The following is a 15918-nucleotide window of genomic DNA, read 5'->3' as shown; positions in this document are numbered from 1 at the left end:
TCTGCAGGCTTATTGGTCAGACATTTGAGTAGATGTCTGCTGATTGGTCAGCTCTGACAGTGAATAGTTTCTTTTCTCACTAAACAGGAAAGTGAGGTCTGGTTCTGGGATGTAGAGGGAAAGAGGATGTCCATATATAGACCCTACACCCTCAGGGATAACTGCCAAGCTCTGTGATTGCACTTACTGTAAGTCACTAAGGAGGGCTTGCTGTGTAAAAATGCCTGAGTGTAAGAGAGCTTGAGAATATCAACTTTGGAAGACCTTTGTTAATTATTTCCCGAAAAAATTTTCAGTAACAAAATTGTTTATAGTATTGCATCTGTATACCACCAGAGTGGATTTTTAAATCCAAGAGTCATCATATACATCAGCAAAAAAGAAAAAAAAATGTAAAAAGTGGTAAGATTTCAGCAACTCGGGTGCAAGAAAAAAAAAAATTTAAATTTGCCATTATGGAAAAATACGGTAAATTCATATGCTTTTAATAGGATAATAACGTAAAGATTTTTAACTTTAAATTGTATTTTTTTTTACAGATTTTCATATTTAAAAAATGTATTTGCATGTGTAAAATCAGTGAAATTACCTAATAATTTTGTCCTATACTGTTGTAATGCAATTAATGAGGCTTAAAATTTCAGGAAAGTACTTTTATTAATTGGATTTTACTATGTGATTTTATGTCAGAAATCTTGTACTTTTATTCCATGATTAATGTAATATTATTGTCAGGTTCAGTGCAAGAACAGGATGCAAATGCAGGACTTTCCAGTTAGCAACAGTGAGTTTATTTACAGTGAAATAGAGAACAATAAAGTTAACCGTTTCCAACAACGTAGCTTCCTCTGTGGTGCTCCAAACTCCTGCACAGTGCTCGTCTGGTGGTGAAACGCCAACACTTGATAATTCCCAACAGCTCCGCTCCCGTGACACACTCCTTTCCAGGTTCCAATGAAGAAAAAATGTGATGATCAATTTGGCGTACTCACGGGACGGGAAATCCTTCTGGCCTGATGTTTGCCCATAAACTGGCATGTTGGACACACACACACACACACACACATACACACAGAAGAAGCAGGGGAGCAGGCCAGTCGATTGACAAGGACAAATATGATATGCTTCTTTTTTTTTTTAAATGTCAAAAAAATTGTCGCTAAACTAAGAAATGAGTTTGAGTTTGTAATTACATGAGTTAACTTTTTATTTTTGATTATATCAGCTGTAAGATGGCTTTGTATAGCACATTTCAAGATAAAAATCACAAAGTGTTTCACAGAAGCTAAAACATAGAAACAAAAACGAACCAAAAGCAAGTTTAAAATGACGAGTTTTTAGCTGATTTGTAAAGAGGACCACTCAGTCTACAGATCTCAAGCTCAAAGGAAAAGAGTTCCAGGGTCTGGGGGCCACAATACCATAGCTCTGTCACCTTTTGATTTCAGCCTTGTGTGCTGGACAACCAACAAGCCCTGATCACATGACCTCAGGGACCTGCTGGGGAAGTGATAAAAACAGGATCAAACCAGAGATTTAACATGAGCGTCCAAAGTCAGAGTTGAATCAAAAGTTACACCAAGATTCCTAATAGAAGATTTGCCAAATGTAGCAAGAGGACCTAAATTTTCCATAACCTTGGGCAAACAATTATGAGAAGCACATACAAGGACTTTGGTTTTCTCCTCATTAAGTTAAAGAAAGTTGTCAGCAATCCAACCTCTGATAAAGTCTATGCACCTATGCAAAATCTGTAACTTGGAAACACCTTGGGGCTTAAAGGAGATATACAACTGAATTTCATCTGCATAGCAGTTATAAGAAATGTCCTTAAAACTGCTCAGAAGGTGCGGACGAGGGAGTAAATACAACAAAAACAGCAAAGGCCCCAATACAGAACCTTGTGGCACAGAATATGCAAAAGAAGTAGAAGAAGACATAAACTTAGAGGTAGCCAAAGAAAAGGATCGTTCACACAAATAAGATGCGAACCGATCAAAGCAGACCCAGATATACCCACACAGTGTCTCAGCCTATCTAGCAAAATGTGATGGTTGACAGTATCAAAGGCAAAGGTCAGGTCCAACATCAAAAGAACAGAGCATTCTCCTGCATCACATTTCATCAAGGTGTAACTGGAGACTCTAAGAAGTACAGTTTCAGTAAAGTGAGCTGTACGAAAGCCAGACTGGAATTTTTCCAGAATGCTGTAGTCATCCAGAACAGCTATGAGCTGGTTAGCCACAACCTTTTCTAAAGTCTTAGTGATGAATGGTAGTTTTGAAATTGGTCTATAACTGCTAAGAAGAGAAGTTTCAAGCTTGTTTTTCTTAAACTGTGGGTGAATGACAGCATGCTTACAGTAAACAGGGACCTGACCAGAAACCAAAGAAGTATTGATAATTGTAAGCTCACAGGGACCGATAGACTGAAAGACATTTTTAAACAAAGATCCAGCTAAAAATATAAAGAGAGCAAGAGGATGCTTTCATTGAAGTAACTAATTTGACAAGCTCAGGTAAGGACACGGGTAAAAATCTTTCTAAAATAACAGGCCTAGCTTGAGTTGGAGCAGACAACAGAGACAGAGAAGGAGAGATACTGTTCCTCACATTACTAACTTTTTCAACGAAGAAAGAAACATTTTTAATCTAATCTTCATTCCATGAAATTGGGACAACAGGTGGAGCAGGAGCAACAATATCACTTATGGTGTCAAATAGTACCTTGGGGTTACCTCTGCTCTTTGAAACCAAGTCTGAGAAACAGGCAGCCCTCGCATCTCGAACTGAAGTGTTAAATAAAATGAACGAGATGAACATGTAAATGAGTTTTCCTCCATAATTACTCAACTTTCCAAAAGGGAATCCTGTCAATTATCCAGGTGGGTGACTTTAAAACAGGAGCTAATCTGGTTTTGATTGTCTAAAAAAGAAAGACAATGATTAGTAAAAAGATTTGTTACTAAATCAACATCTTTATAGGAAGGTAGATAGGCTATTACTCCTTTATGATTACAAGGCAGTCTGGGCAATGAGCTATCTGAACCTTTTCTGTAATTTCACAGATGTTTTGTTTACAAATGAAGCCCAAAGAGTCATGCTGACAGATTTCTTTCATTATGTTTCATTATTTATGTGGTAAAACTGAGAAATGCTGTTGAAATTGCACTTCTTTTCTTATATTTAGATATCACAGGGATCGGCTGTGTAGGTAAACTTTTTTCCACTGACAAAAAGGGGATTTTTACTGGTCGGGCCTACTTAAGATCAAAGTGCGCTCTATGTGGCAGCTGATTTAAAATGAGTTTGACATCCCTGATCTCGGCTGAGCTAAGATCAGGTAGCTGAAAAGAAAAGAATAAATGGAAAACCAACATTTGGCAATGAAGATTGCTCATGTGAAATAAGTCAGAATAATATGGAAAGACTGATATGGGACTATTATCTCATCGACTGAGATGACTTGGCTAAATATAGAGAATCATAAGTGGGTATGTGAACACTCTGACGTCTGACATCAACACCACAGCTGATAAAACAGACTTGATAAGAGAGACTTTTAAAATGTTAGCTAATGTTCCAGTAATAATGATAATACACATTTTGGCTCACAGATCTGAAAAACAGTTCCTCCCTCTGAGCTAAGTGTGAATTTTACCTTTTTTTCAACAGTCAAACAACAATATCTCTTTCGTCCTCTGTTGCTTGAAACTATTTTGATGTTGCTGGAAATGAGACTAAAATTTCCACAAATATATTTTACTACAAAACTGTACAAAATGTTTTGGATTGATAAGCTTTCTTAAGTATGTGAAGTTTTCATGTCTGTGAGACTACCAGTTTGATTTAAAATGTAAACGTGTATTTAGGCTTCTTCAATCGGAAATATTTCCTTGTTTATGTTCATTCATAATTTTGCACGAAAGCTCAGCTTCTGATTAAAATAAGGAAATCACCTAAAAATGACACACAAGGTTTAGTCCCTTCGTATTCCTCATAACAAGTAACTAACTCAGTGATGTGGTGAAAGTGCGTATAGTGAAAAATGACACCTCTACTCGAGTATAACAGGAAACACGAACTTTTAATGTGATTTCACAAGAAAACAGTGGCAGCGCCAGCACTGCCTGACGGTCATGTACCATTTTTTGCCATTTCCTGAACAGCGTATTTAAATGCACAGATGATAAACATCTGTCTATTTGACGTCAAATCCATGTGTTTGACGTTTTATTCAAAGTGTTTTTCACAGTCTGGTTGCTTCATTTACATAAAGCAGAACATTTTTCACTTAAGGTCCCTTCTTCCTCAAGCAGCACATCTAGCAGACAATCAGCTTTTGTAGTGCAATGTTGTCCTTATATTACTTTCAGCGCTCCTATTTTGGTCCTCACTTACATGGAAAATGTTAAAACCAGATCAGCTGTTTTTGGTCCTACCAGTGTTACAGTGATTTACTATTAAATACTTAATTTAATATGACAACACATTGATACTTCAACAAAAATGCAAACTGTAAAAAATCCTTTTAAAATCATCTTTTTATAAATATGCATTCATGTAAAAATAAAATAAAAATAGATTCTTTCTTAAATCTTGAATCTCATTACAGCGGCTGCAAACTTTTCATTCAATGCTGCTCTCTTTAATCAGAGAGAAAGTCTAGGAGGTCTTTGAGCTTCAGGTGCCAGTTACTGACTGGGCTTAGCACAGAGGCTGCAGCTGAAGTGGCATGACCCTGAACTACACGATTACAGGGAGGCACTCATCTTCAATAGGCACAGCTCCAGCAGGCAGAAAGCCCGAGAGCCCCGTCAGCAGGCTTCAAACTGTACAAGAGGAACTCTGAACCATGTGCACAGACGACAGCAGACGCTCCATCAGGATACGTACAGTAGTGGCTAAACGACCCACACATCTTGAAGTCTGGGAGCTCCACACAGAACAACAGGTCCTGCTTTGATTTTAGCTCGGCTTTTTAGATGTTCACAGTCAATTCTGCACAGTCCAGACCTCCAGGTCTTGTACAATAAAGTCCTCATTTGTGGAGAGAGGTGCATTGTGAAAAGTCGGACTGGAAAAGCTTGAACCACGGTACAGATCAGCATCCAGCCACAGGGCAAAGCCACTCCTAAAGACAGAGAGAACAATAGCACTTTAATATCAGATCTTTGAAAACTCACTGATAGGAAAATAAATAAATAACTGTATAACTTACCCTCCTCCACCGAGCTGCAATGAATCCCAGTTTCCACTCACAAAGTACGAGTTCACCCCACTCCACTTGTATACCTAGATAACAAAGACATAAAAACATCTTAAACTCTGTGCAGATTTCTACAATAAGTGAAATAATTTCATGAAAAATCATCCTGTAAATAGACTAGAGGTAAAACATTAATAAAAGTTCAACTCTTACCTGGAAGTCGGGATTGAAGCTGTACAAGAAGGTTTCTCCAGTACCGTAGCAGTATTTACTGACTCTGAATGGATCTGAAGAAAAAGCCCCAAACACCTGAAAATACACCAAGACACCAGTTTGTTAAAGGAGATGCTGGTAATGGAGGAATCCGTCTCATTTTCTTGGTACAGAAAATTCTTGGAGACTAAAGAGCAGGATACAAACCTTTTTGTGCATGTCTTTGACCACCAGCAGTACAGGGCTGTCCACCTCAGCCATGTTCCTGTACAGAGTCTTCAGGCTGCTCCCATGGACGGCTGTGCTGTAGACCAGCTGCCATTGATAACCCCGGGTCCTTGCTGGCATTTGAGCAGCAAGCTGTTTGACAAAGAGTTGCTCATCAGATTATGTCCTGACAGACTAATAATAATTTTCTCAATACCTTCAGAGAAAAACCTCTGATCATTGTGATCTGCACCAAATGTCCAGCTAGTTTAATGTGAAGGTTAGTTTTACTAACTTTTTCCAGGTGGTGGTCATCTAGCAGAAGGCTGTGGTCGCTGAGGACAGGGAGAACATCGTGGTAACTGAGTTCTTCTGCCTCAGAGTCGTCTGAGCTGCATAGACTCTGGCGGCGTTTGGAGTCTTTCACAGTGATGATCTGTGAGGCAAGCAGAAAATTGCAAAGATATATTCATTGTCATCAAACAAATTCGCTCCCTGCTTACTGTCACAGTAATACTCACTGCTGTTGCATTTTTGTTACTCGGGAAAAGTTTAGGGGCCTTGCATATTAAAAAGTTTTGATTTATTTAAAACTGAGCACAAGTACCACAATAACTGAACTACTGGATGACAACAAAGCAGCAAAGTATGGTGACAGAAAAACATTTGAACCTCCACAGTAACTTCACTGCACTTCCTAACATGAATACATTCAGCAGAGTAATCTTACCTCAACATAAGGCTCCATACAGTCACTGGCAATGTAAAGCACCTTAATATTTTCTGGTAGGTGCTTCATAGCTCCTGATTTCCCTGTCAAGCGCTGCTTTCTGCTGTACCACATGTCTGCTAACCAAACTGCCATCCAGCAGCTCTTTTAAATACACTGAGTTACTTTCTCTTTCAATGTCTGAAGTGTTATTGGTTGGAAATCTTAGCAGACGTTTGCACATTGGTCAACTCTGACAGTGAACAGTTTCTTTTCTCACTAAACAGGAAAACAAAATCTGGGTTAGGTTTGTAGAAGGAAACAGGATGTCCATATATAGACAGAGGGCATTCCCACAGCCTCACTTTTAACTTTTAACAATAACTGCCAACAAATTTGTCAGGCCACCACTCATTATAAGGTTTATGCCACAGCCGCACTAAATTAACAGTATTGGTAATTAACAAAATCATGTTTTATGTTTCTGTAATTGTTAACCTACCAGTATGTGCAAATGAATAATGCATAATATGAATATTATGTATATTTTTTAGAGCTAAAGTATAACTATCCCTGAATATTCAAACTAAAAAGTATTTGGGTTTTTTTGTTTTAATGAAAGGTGGTTTAAAAACATTTTTAAGCACCGTAAGAACACCTGAGCATCAGAGAGCTGATTCTTGGAGTGTTCTGTGTGTGCTTAACCTTCGAGATATAATAATGTGTGTTTTTGTGTATATCTTACCTCCCACTTTTTAGCAGCGGTGTTGATGGGCTTGCTGAGGATCTTATTGATCGCTGCGATGTCCTTCTCCACAACCAGAATGTGGTTCTGATTTTTGTCTTTGATGACGTAATGCGGTTTCCACTGGTTCTTGTCGCCTTTGTGGCAGACCTCTGGTGACCACTGCGCAAAGAATGTGTAGAGGTGGTCAACCCTGTAAAAAAAAATTATAAAATTTAGGGGTTTTTTAGGTTACCAGTATACTTATATAGCTGTAGATGGTTGACTTCTTATACCTTAGATAAAGAGTTTAAAGGGTTCCTGAGATCAAGTAAAATGCTAAGAAGCACAATGACATGGCAATATCAGAAAACTAGCGAGTTACTCATACTGAATAACAACACAGGCTACATTTTCTCCATTTTCCATAGAAGTTACAATATAATAACAACTATTAAAAAAAAGCCTCTGCAATCTAAGATGTACCTGGAAATAAACTGCAACAGTTATACTTGTTTTAACCTTTTTGAGCAATTATCATCTTTGAGTTAATCCTGGAACATGTGTGGGAATGAGAAATCACTATTTCCATCTGTCCATGTTGGAGTCTGCTTTGTCTACAGTTTCAATCAGACATGACTGACAGTTCAGAAATCCCCTCTAGTCTCTTCCATCCCTCTCTGGTTTACCATGCCAGACTCTTTGCTGCAAGCCAGCAAACTCTTGAAAGGAAATCTCAGTGACTCAATGACTAAGACTGCTTCCTTTGGTTCAACGTATGTCACAATGTACGCATCCAACATAAAGAACACTCATTTCAACATTTTCACATGACAGTTTCTTTTTGCATGCACTTGAAATCTGACGTGCAATCAAAATCTTTTACGTTTCTGCAGTTTTAAGTGCACGTTTACTTCTTTGAATTAGCTGAAACTAACTAAAGCTTTGTCTGATTCAAATGCAGTTCGCACCACCATAATCACCCAGCACCCAGCATAACAATGCTCATAGATATACTGATTTGTTCTACTTACTCTCCAACGCTATATGCAACTCCCATGGCTGAATGGAGATGAATGTCCCGATAAAAATCTCTTAAAGAAGCAGTCAGGACTCTCAGCGCTGATGAAGCGTTTGAACTTGAGTCTCTGCCATTCCCGCTTTTTATATGAGCAGGACAACTGCTGAATCAAGCTTCAGTGAACATTAACCCTCCCACTCCCTCTTCACACAGCTTACACGGGCTGCACGTATTCATGCAGGGATTACACAACAGCGCCTGAAAGCCAAAGCTAGTGATACATTAGCTTGACCTGCTCTGCAGCTCTACCATTAAGGTTAGCAGGAGCACAGCTGAATTCTGTGTCAAAGCTAAGATGTGGATGAGTGGTGAATGACACCACTGTTGCACTTTTCAGTCCAGTACATTCATCTTACAGCTACACTTCATGAGAGCTCCAGAACACTAAAATGAATCATGCATAGCAAAGTTAACACCAGATACTGAAAAGCTCCTTATGTGTAAATGCATCACTAAAACAGTGAAATTATATATAAGATATTATATATAAGAATATGACAGTGGACAAGGACTTTCTTGCAGCTGGCTTGCTCAGGTTTCCTTTGGTCATCGGCTTGGCATCAAATCAGGAAGGATGAGGCAATAAAGGAAGGTGGTCTGTAGAAAACACCCAGTTAGAACAGAGTTATTGGGTTTACGCTACCTCAGTACATTTTTATATTGAATGACTTGATGATTGCAATGACATCTGCCTGCACCTATGATTTTTTATCTTATCCTTCCCATTTCTTATAAGATTGTTATAAAGTCTTAACAAAAAGGACCTCAACTGTAGTATTGACCATTTAGAAAAGATGAGTTTTCAGTGCTGACCATTTAGATTAACAAACAAATGTTTCAAGGGCCCCAAATGATCTGAACACGCTGAGCTGTTGATTCAGTAATCCAATTTGTTCAGAGCTGAGTTGAGCTTGTACTTTCCAAATAACTTCACTTTCTTGACCAGATTTTTCCACAATTTTCTTCAGCAATAATGACATAGGTTTATTCATGTTCAGCCAAAGAGGTCAGAAGATTACAATGGGTACATTCTGGGGTCAGCAATCAGCCTTGATATTCTTACACAAAACCAATAGAACGAAAAAGATAAAAATTCAGACAGTGTCCACTGTGACACAGTGACAGGATTGATTAGTAAACACAGATCAATAAACATAGATTTACCCGGACAGATATGAGTATATACACGTGCAAACAAGCAGATGCATGCACTTATTGTCAAAAACACACAACTGATGCATTCTTCAGTCAGCAATGTCAGCTTGACACGCGTGCACACACCTGCAGGAACACGCCTACCTCCTTGTTATAATCGACTCAAAGAGGACCTACTTGGATTTATTTTTAATGTGAGATTCATAATGTTCCCGATGATGCTGACATCGTGCTTTAAATGTAGTTATCCTGTGCTGACTGAAACGTGCATGTTTACAGCAGTTAACGTGCAAGAAACTAGTCTTGCACAGTGGGATAATGGAGTGACAGGGTTCATCACAGTTGAAAACAGCTGTCCGTGTGCACAGGCCATCCTGAGATCCTAAAAAGATTTTCAGATTTTCAGATGAAAGAACACGTTGCTCTTAGCAATACTGTCTAGAACATTTCTTGCTCCACCTCTTCTTGAACCCTGTCTGTTCCCTGCACGACTCCAGCCAGACATACAAAAAACCACAAAAAAAAAATCCTACTGAGTCCACATCACACACATGCACACGCAGCCTCACACACAAGAACACAAATACCATAAAACATCCATGCACGCATGCACGTACGAACTATTTCCTCAATCCTGCAAGAGGAGTGTAGGATTTAAATGTATGTATGTAATTTAAATTTGTATAAGCTGTAGATGTTTTTTTGTTTTTTGGCGACGACTAGGCGACAAAAAAGTTGTATGAGTCGGTGGAGGGGGAGGGGGCCCTCCGTGTTCTGGTTACCAGCACCGACCTTTGCAGTGAGCAGCGTCGGTTACGTGCAGCCCGAGTTTTTCACCCGCGCTGAGGACAAAAGAAAAGAAAAACTTATTGAAGTTCGATTAACACACCTATGTGCATCTCCGATAGTTCCTTCACAATAAAAGCATCAAGCTGGATCACCATTTCAAAGCTTTTAACTTGAAGTCAGAAACGCCGGAAATGTCTCGTTTGCATTCACAACAGCGCTGAGACGTAAACAGTCCTTCACAGCGAAATGTCTTGAAGGTACAAAGACGGGAGGAGACAGACGGGAGTTTGTAGCAAAACACTGGCACGTGCTGACCGTGACCGACCGGTTTTTCGAGCACGAGCAGCATTAGAGTGATGATGGGTGTAAAAAAAACAATGAGCACGATTTTTCACGTAGATTGCACTATGCATACCCTTCATTATTATATTAATGTACAGTATGCATAGAGATATGTGAAGTGAATTTCAAGTGCATGTAGGCTAAATATTAAAAGGCCGCTTTATGCGTTCACCTAAAATAAAAGTATTCATGCAGAACAGTCAGTTTTACTAGTTCACCGGTTGTTGTTTATGAGAAGTGATAGAGGAAAGCTCATGACGTCCCTAAATTAAAATCCAGTTTAGTCAAATTATCTGTGCAGATGAGTGAAAAGGAGATATATTCACCAGACCAAAGGTAGCTTTCAATAAAATGGGTCTCATATATTAACTGTAAAGCATGATGAGGAAATGGTCAGTGTGCAGTCACTTACTCAACGATTCAATTAATCTATTCAGAGAGCTCAGGATAACTTGTCAAAAAGATGAAGACGGACTGGACCTTTCAACAGGACGATGAAAATTTACAAATAAATAGTATCAAAAAAGATCAAAGGAAATCCTTTTCAAAAATCCCATTAAAACTTTGAGCGAAAACCCTTAAACACTCTGGCACAGAGACGATTTTCATGGACCGGTTTTCAGTTTGTGTTATGCGTATAAGGGGGTGATGTTGTTTACTACCAGTGGTGTACTTAACCTTTCCCACAAAATACACTGATACTCATCCAGATACGTTCAACAAGCTGTCAGTTTCATTTTCCCATGACGTCATCACTAAATATAGTTATTATTGTGTTTTTTGTAATGGTAGACAAAGTGTTTGTGGTTTGGTAATAGAGCAGCAGCTATTGGGCAATGCTAAGAAAATGCAAAAAGCACACCCAAGATAGAGCAATACTTTTTAATACTTAATAGTTTTTTGTATTCATATGCAGGACTCACATGCACAACAGTGTGTCAGTGCTGTAAATGTTACGCTTTTCTGCTGGTGAGCACTTGTTATTACACAATGAACCATCTGAATACACCAACAATGGCAGTGAGGAAGAAGAAGGCCGCATTCAGGCTTATTCAGTTATCACTGTCGGGCCTTGCTGGACATGTAACCTCTAACGCATCTTAATTGTTGCAAACAAGCTAGACTCAAAACTGAATGTTGTTCCCGGTTAAGCATTCAATTTGAACAGGTTCAGTAGATGATTTCATTTTGATGTCATCCTGTAGAGATATTTCCTAAAACAGTTATACAGAATGTAAAAATATGTTTTGACAGTTTGTCATTACTTAAACCTCATATGTAAAAAAAACAATTTACTCAGTCTTGCTAAAGAAAAAGTAAAGTTCTGTATGCGTGCAACTGAAGAAACTTGTTTTGAGTCTGTGCTGAAATCATATTCAATCAGGTCATATGTATATAAGAAAAATGTCATGCCCATAGTTTGAACTGTACATGAGGATTGATTTGATTCAGAAATCAGTTTAAGGGTCAGGATACGCTTCATGGTCATGAAGCATATGCATGTGCTGTTTTTTAACACCATAATTCCCTCCACACTCACCACCAAGCTGGAGCATCTGGGACTCAGCTCATCTATGTGTCAGTGGATCTCCAACTTCCTAACTGGCAGACCACAGGCAGTAAGGATGGGCGGACATGTCTCAGCCTCCACCACTCTCAGCACTGGAGCCCCCCAGGGGTGTGTTCTGAGCCCCCTGCTGTACTCTTTGTACACATATGACTGTGTGGCCACTACCAGCTCCACCACCATCATCAAGTTTGCTGACGACACCGTCGTGGTGGGCCTGATCTCTGATAACAACGAGACGGCCTACCTGAAGGAGATTAGGAATCTGGAGAACTGGTGCCAGAGGAACAACCTCCTTCTAAACGTCAGTAAGACAAAGGAGCTGATAGTGGACTTCAGCACTAAGCAGGAGAGGAACTACCAGACCCCCGTCATCAACGAGTGCCCAGTGGAGAGAGTGGACAGCTTCAAATACCTCGGAGTTCACATCACGCAGGACCTGTCATGGTCCTGTCACATCAACACCGTGGTGAAAAAGGCCCGACAGCGTCTCTACCACCTCAGACGCTTGAGAGACTTCCAACTGCCCTCCAAGGTGCTCAGGAACTTTTACTCGTGCACCATAGAGAGCATCCTGGCGGGAAACATCTTAACCTGGTTCGGGAACAGCACCATGCAGGACAGACGAGCTCTACAGAGGGTTGTGCGGTCAGCTGAGCGCACCATCCGCTCCGAGCTCCCTGACCTGCACTCAATCTACAGCAGGCGGTGCTGGACCAAGGCCAGGAAGATCGTGAAGGACCTCAGCCATCCCAACAACAGACTGTTCTCTCTGCTGAGGTCAGGAAAGCGATTCCGCTCCCTGAAGACCAACACAGAGAGACTGAGGAGGAGCTTCTTCCCGCAGGCGATACGGTCTCTCAATCACACCACCACACAGTACTGACCCACACATATGGTTCTTACACACACACTGGACTTTCTGGACTTTGTTTTTGCACAACACTGGTCACTATATTCTTCATTTCCGGTTAATACTTGTACAGCTGCTGTTATTGTGTATATATTTATTTATATTTAGATTTCTTCATACATTCTTATATAGTTCTATATTTATTTTCAACTTTAATTTATATATTTTATCTTATTCTTCCCAGTTAAATTTACCCTTCATTCTAATTTGTGTTGTACAGTTATTTCATTTTTAACCTTAATTTATATTTTATTCCTTCCTAGTTAAATTTACCCTTTTTAATTTTTCATATTTATTTCCTATCTTATTCATAGCCTTTTCCTTTTTTGTTTTCTTTAGGTCACGAGCAGTTGTCCAAGCATTTCACTACATATCGTACTGTGTATGACTGTGTACGTGACAAATAAAATTTGAATTTGAATTTTATACAGGATCTGTCTCTGACATGTGTAGTGTAGAGACATCCTGATTCATGTGTAGGTTGCGGGGAAATTTCGGCACATAATTGATTTGTCACTTTATTACAAAACTGATACAGCAGTGGTTTGTGTGTGGGTGAACAAGCAGGTAAACCCACAGTGTGTGTGTGTGTAAGTGAGTTCATTGTGGAAAGCGTAGAGACAGTTTCCGCACAGTTTTGGTGAAAGTGTCTGATTTCAGTTTGGTTGTCCTACTAGACTATAGATTGTACATTTTTATTACAATTGTAATAAATTTAAAGATTTTAATCCAATCTTGTCTATAAGTCTATGAATGATCAGGTTACCTACAGTTTAACTACATTATACATGTTTTAGGGTTTACATCATTTTATCTTGTTCAGTCCGTAGCTGGTTTCCTTTTTGTTTTTGAGTTTTTGATTTTCCTTTCCTCAAAATCTTCTTGCTGGGAACTTTGAGTACACATAACCAGATTAACGCAATCATGCTTTTGTTTCTTTTTTTCTCCTGCAGCAAATCTGATAGCTTACAAAAACTGGTTTGTACTAGTTCATAGACTGTTAGTCAGTGTGTTCGTTGTGTGTTTCTGTCAGAAGCTACAACGTCAGCATATACATATACAGTCCATACCTTTACCTTATAAACCTATGTGACTGTAAGACATCAATATTTCATCTCATACAACCCCTTAACCTACTCCAAAGAAAAGTGCTTATTCAGCACTTTTAAGTAGCTGAGACATTTTAATTTTAACTGCATTTAATGACACTCTGACGTAACAGGCGATAAAGGACAGATTTAAGGCTGATGAAAGTGTAATGGGTCTAGGTGTTCCAACTCAAGGTTAATCAGTGATGTTTCTATGAGTACAGCTTTCACTGACCTACATGCAAAACCACTCTAAGGGGCACAGAGGTTAAAAAAGGCTACGGTCTACAGCGACTGTGCACAATGAACCAAAGTGAGACTTCCTCTGCAGTTGGGGCGTCAATGTATGGGAAATGTTTGTGGTTAAAAAAAAGAAAGGAGATAAAATATGCGTCATTTCTTGCGTATTTCCTGTCTAAAATTCAAGTGAATTGTTTTGCAGTAATTTTACTTTTTAAAATATCAAAACAAACATTAGATGACATGTGTTATAAAAAAGAAATGCTATTTTTCTCATATATACCATGCTTATACAACAAAACAACTGAGATATCAGTGAGGGTGGTTTCTGTCTGAGCAGCAGGGTTGGAAAAACCCCAGACTATTCTAATAGTTGTCAAACTACGTCTTTATTGATATATAAATTTACTGGGAATCATGACTTTATTGCATTACTTTATTGGACTTTGATGTCATCTTGTGATGTCGCACCCTTTGTTCTAAATTGTTTGGCATTGTCGTGTGGCTTATTTCGTGACACGTGATCGTCTCCTCCATTATGTGCATAATGCCTGTATGAATGTGCAGAAACATTATGGATGCACACTCACAGCACTTTTCATTTTGTATGTCGTTAGAAATTAATTGCAAATAATCACAGAAGCAACTGTTGTTGTTGTTGTTGATGAATTGAATTGAATTGAATTGAATTGAATTGAATTGAATTGAATTGAATTGAATTGAATTGAATTGAATTGCTATGTGCTGCCTGTGCTACAGTCTGCTAGAGTTCATTTCAAAGGTTGGCTCTTTTCCTACATTCTGGCTAACAGGTTCTGGTGGCCTGCCAAAACCAATACTTACTTAGCAGAGTGAACATTTTTTGCACTTTAGACCAGATTGTACTTTACTTAGCAGAATCCAAGGCCACCTCTGTGCTCCCTGTCAATTTTTGCTGTCACAGTACAGTCTTCCACAGACAGCCATAAAAGCTACACACGTCTTTCTACAAGTAAATGACCCAGTGGAAAAATGCTGCATCAGTTTACATTGTTAAGTGAGTTAGGTAATCTTCAATGTCACATAAGGCCAGATACATTAATGACTAAAATGCAGCAGGAATAAAGTGCAGCATGAATATGTAAAGAGCGTACTTGTTTAGTCATTTCCCCAGTAAAGCAGTAATATGAAACTAGAACTACAGAATCTTCCTCTTAAATATAAAAGTTTAATAAGCAGGGCAATTGTGTTTTTAATTTGTTTAAATATTGAAAACATACTATAGATTTAATATCAAAGTTTAAAGGTGTATTTCGTAGGATTATGTGGTCTGGAATTTGTGTGGGTCAGTGACCTACTGTAACGCTGACTCAGAGCTGAACAAACTTTGGAAATTTATTCTTCTTTGTGTGGGGGACACACATCCCCCGTATCACACTCGAGGTCAGAAGCCAGTGCTTCACTATCCTGCAGTTCATTCTGCTCCACTATCACTGCATGCAGTTCACATACAGTAGCTGCAGTGATTGCACTCAGTTTAAACTCACAAAAGCTTATCAGAGGAAAAGTGTGTCATTATGTAGAGTAGAAAAAAAACCAGCTGAGAAAGTCCTCTTGCATTGTAAAAGTTCACTTTTGCATCATCCTTGCTTAAGTTCCAGTACTGCACAGTGCCTTTCCAGAAGTATGATGTGTCCATCCAG

General features: G+C 39.0%; 1 protein-coding gene across 2 annotated transcripts; it reads right to left on the bottom strand.

Moving 5' to 3' along the window:
• Positions 1–4067: 4067 nt before the first annotated feature.
• LOC102298854 (nuclear receptor coactivator 7) lies at positions 4068–8215 on the bottom strand. Of its 2 annotated transcripts, XM_005950100.2 has the most exons (7): positions 8096–8215; positions 7083–7275; positions 5924–6064; positions 5629–5781; positions 5422–5517; positions 5221–5294; positions 4068–5133 (listed from the first exon to the last, which is right to left on the bottom strand). In XM_005950100.2, exons 1-7 carry the CDS (start codon positions 8119–8121, stop codon positions 4995–4997), a joined length of 822 nt encoding a protein of 273 aa, XP_005950162.1. In that variant the 5' UTR covers positions 8122–8215; the 3' UTR covers positions 4068–4994. The 2 variants fall into 2 exon arrangements, with proteins under 2 accessions (XP_005950162.1, XP_005950163.1); XM_005950101.3 differs by lacking the exons at positions 7083–7275; positions 8096–8215 and adding an exon at positions 6359–7076.
• Between the last annotated feature and the right edge of the window lie 7703 nt (positions 8216–15918).

This window comes from Haplochromis burtoni, unplaced genomic scaffold, assembly GCF_018398535.1.
Source record: "Haplochromis burtoni strain Fernald_Lab_line unplaced genomic scaffold, NCSU_Asbu1 Contig_751, whole genome shotgun sequence".
NCBI lineage: Eukaryota > Metazoa > Chordata > Actinopteri > Cichliformes > Cichlidae > Haplochromis > Haplochromis burtoni.
Note: the sequence above shows the minus strand (reverse complement) of the source record. Positions and strands in the feature narration are given on the sequence as shown.

Excerpts from the sequence above, each read along its gene's own strand:
- LOC102298854 (XM_005950100.2), bottom strand. The coding sequence starts at position 8,121 with ATGGGAGTTGCATATAGCGTTGGAGA. Across the intron at positions 5,518-5,628 it reads TCAAAGACATGCACAAAAAG|GTGTTTGGGGCTTTTTCTTC; the intron begins GTTTGTATCCTG and ends GTGTATTTTCAG. Across the intron at positions 5,134-5,220 it reads TTGCAGCTCGGTGGAGGAGG|GAGTGGCTTTGCCCTGTGGC; the intron begins GTAAGTTATACA and ends CTCTGTCTTTAG.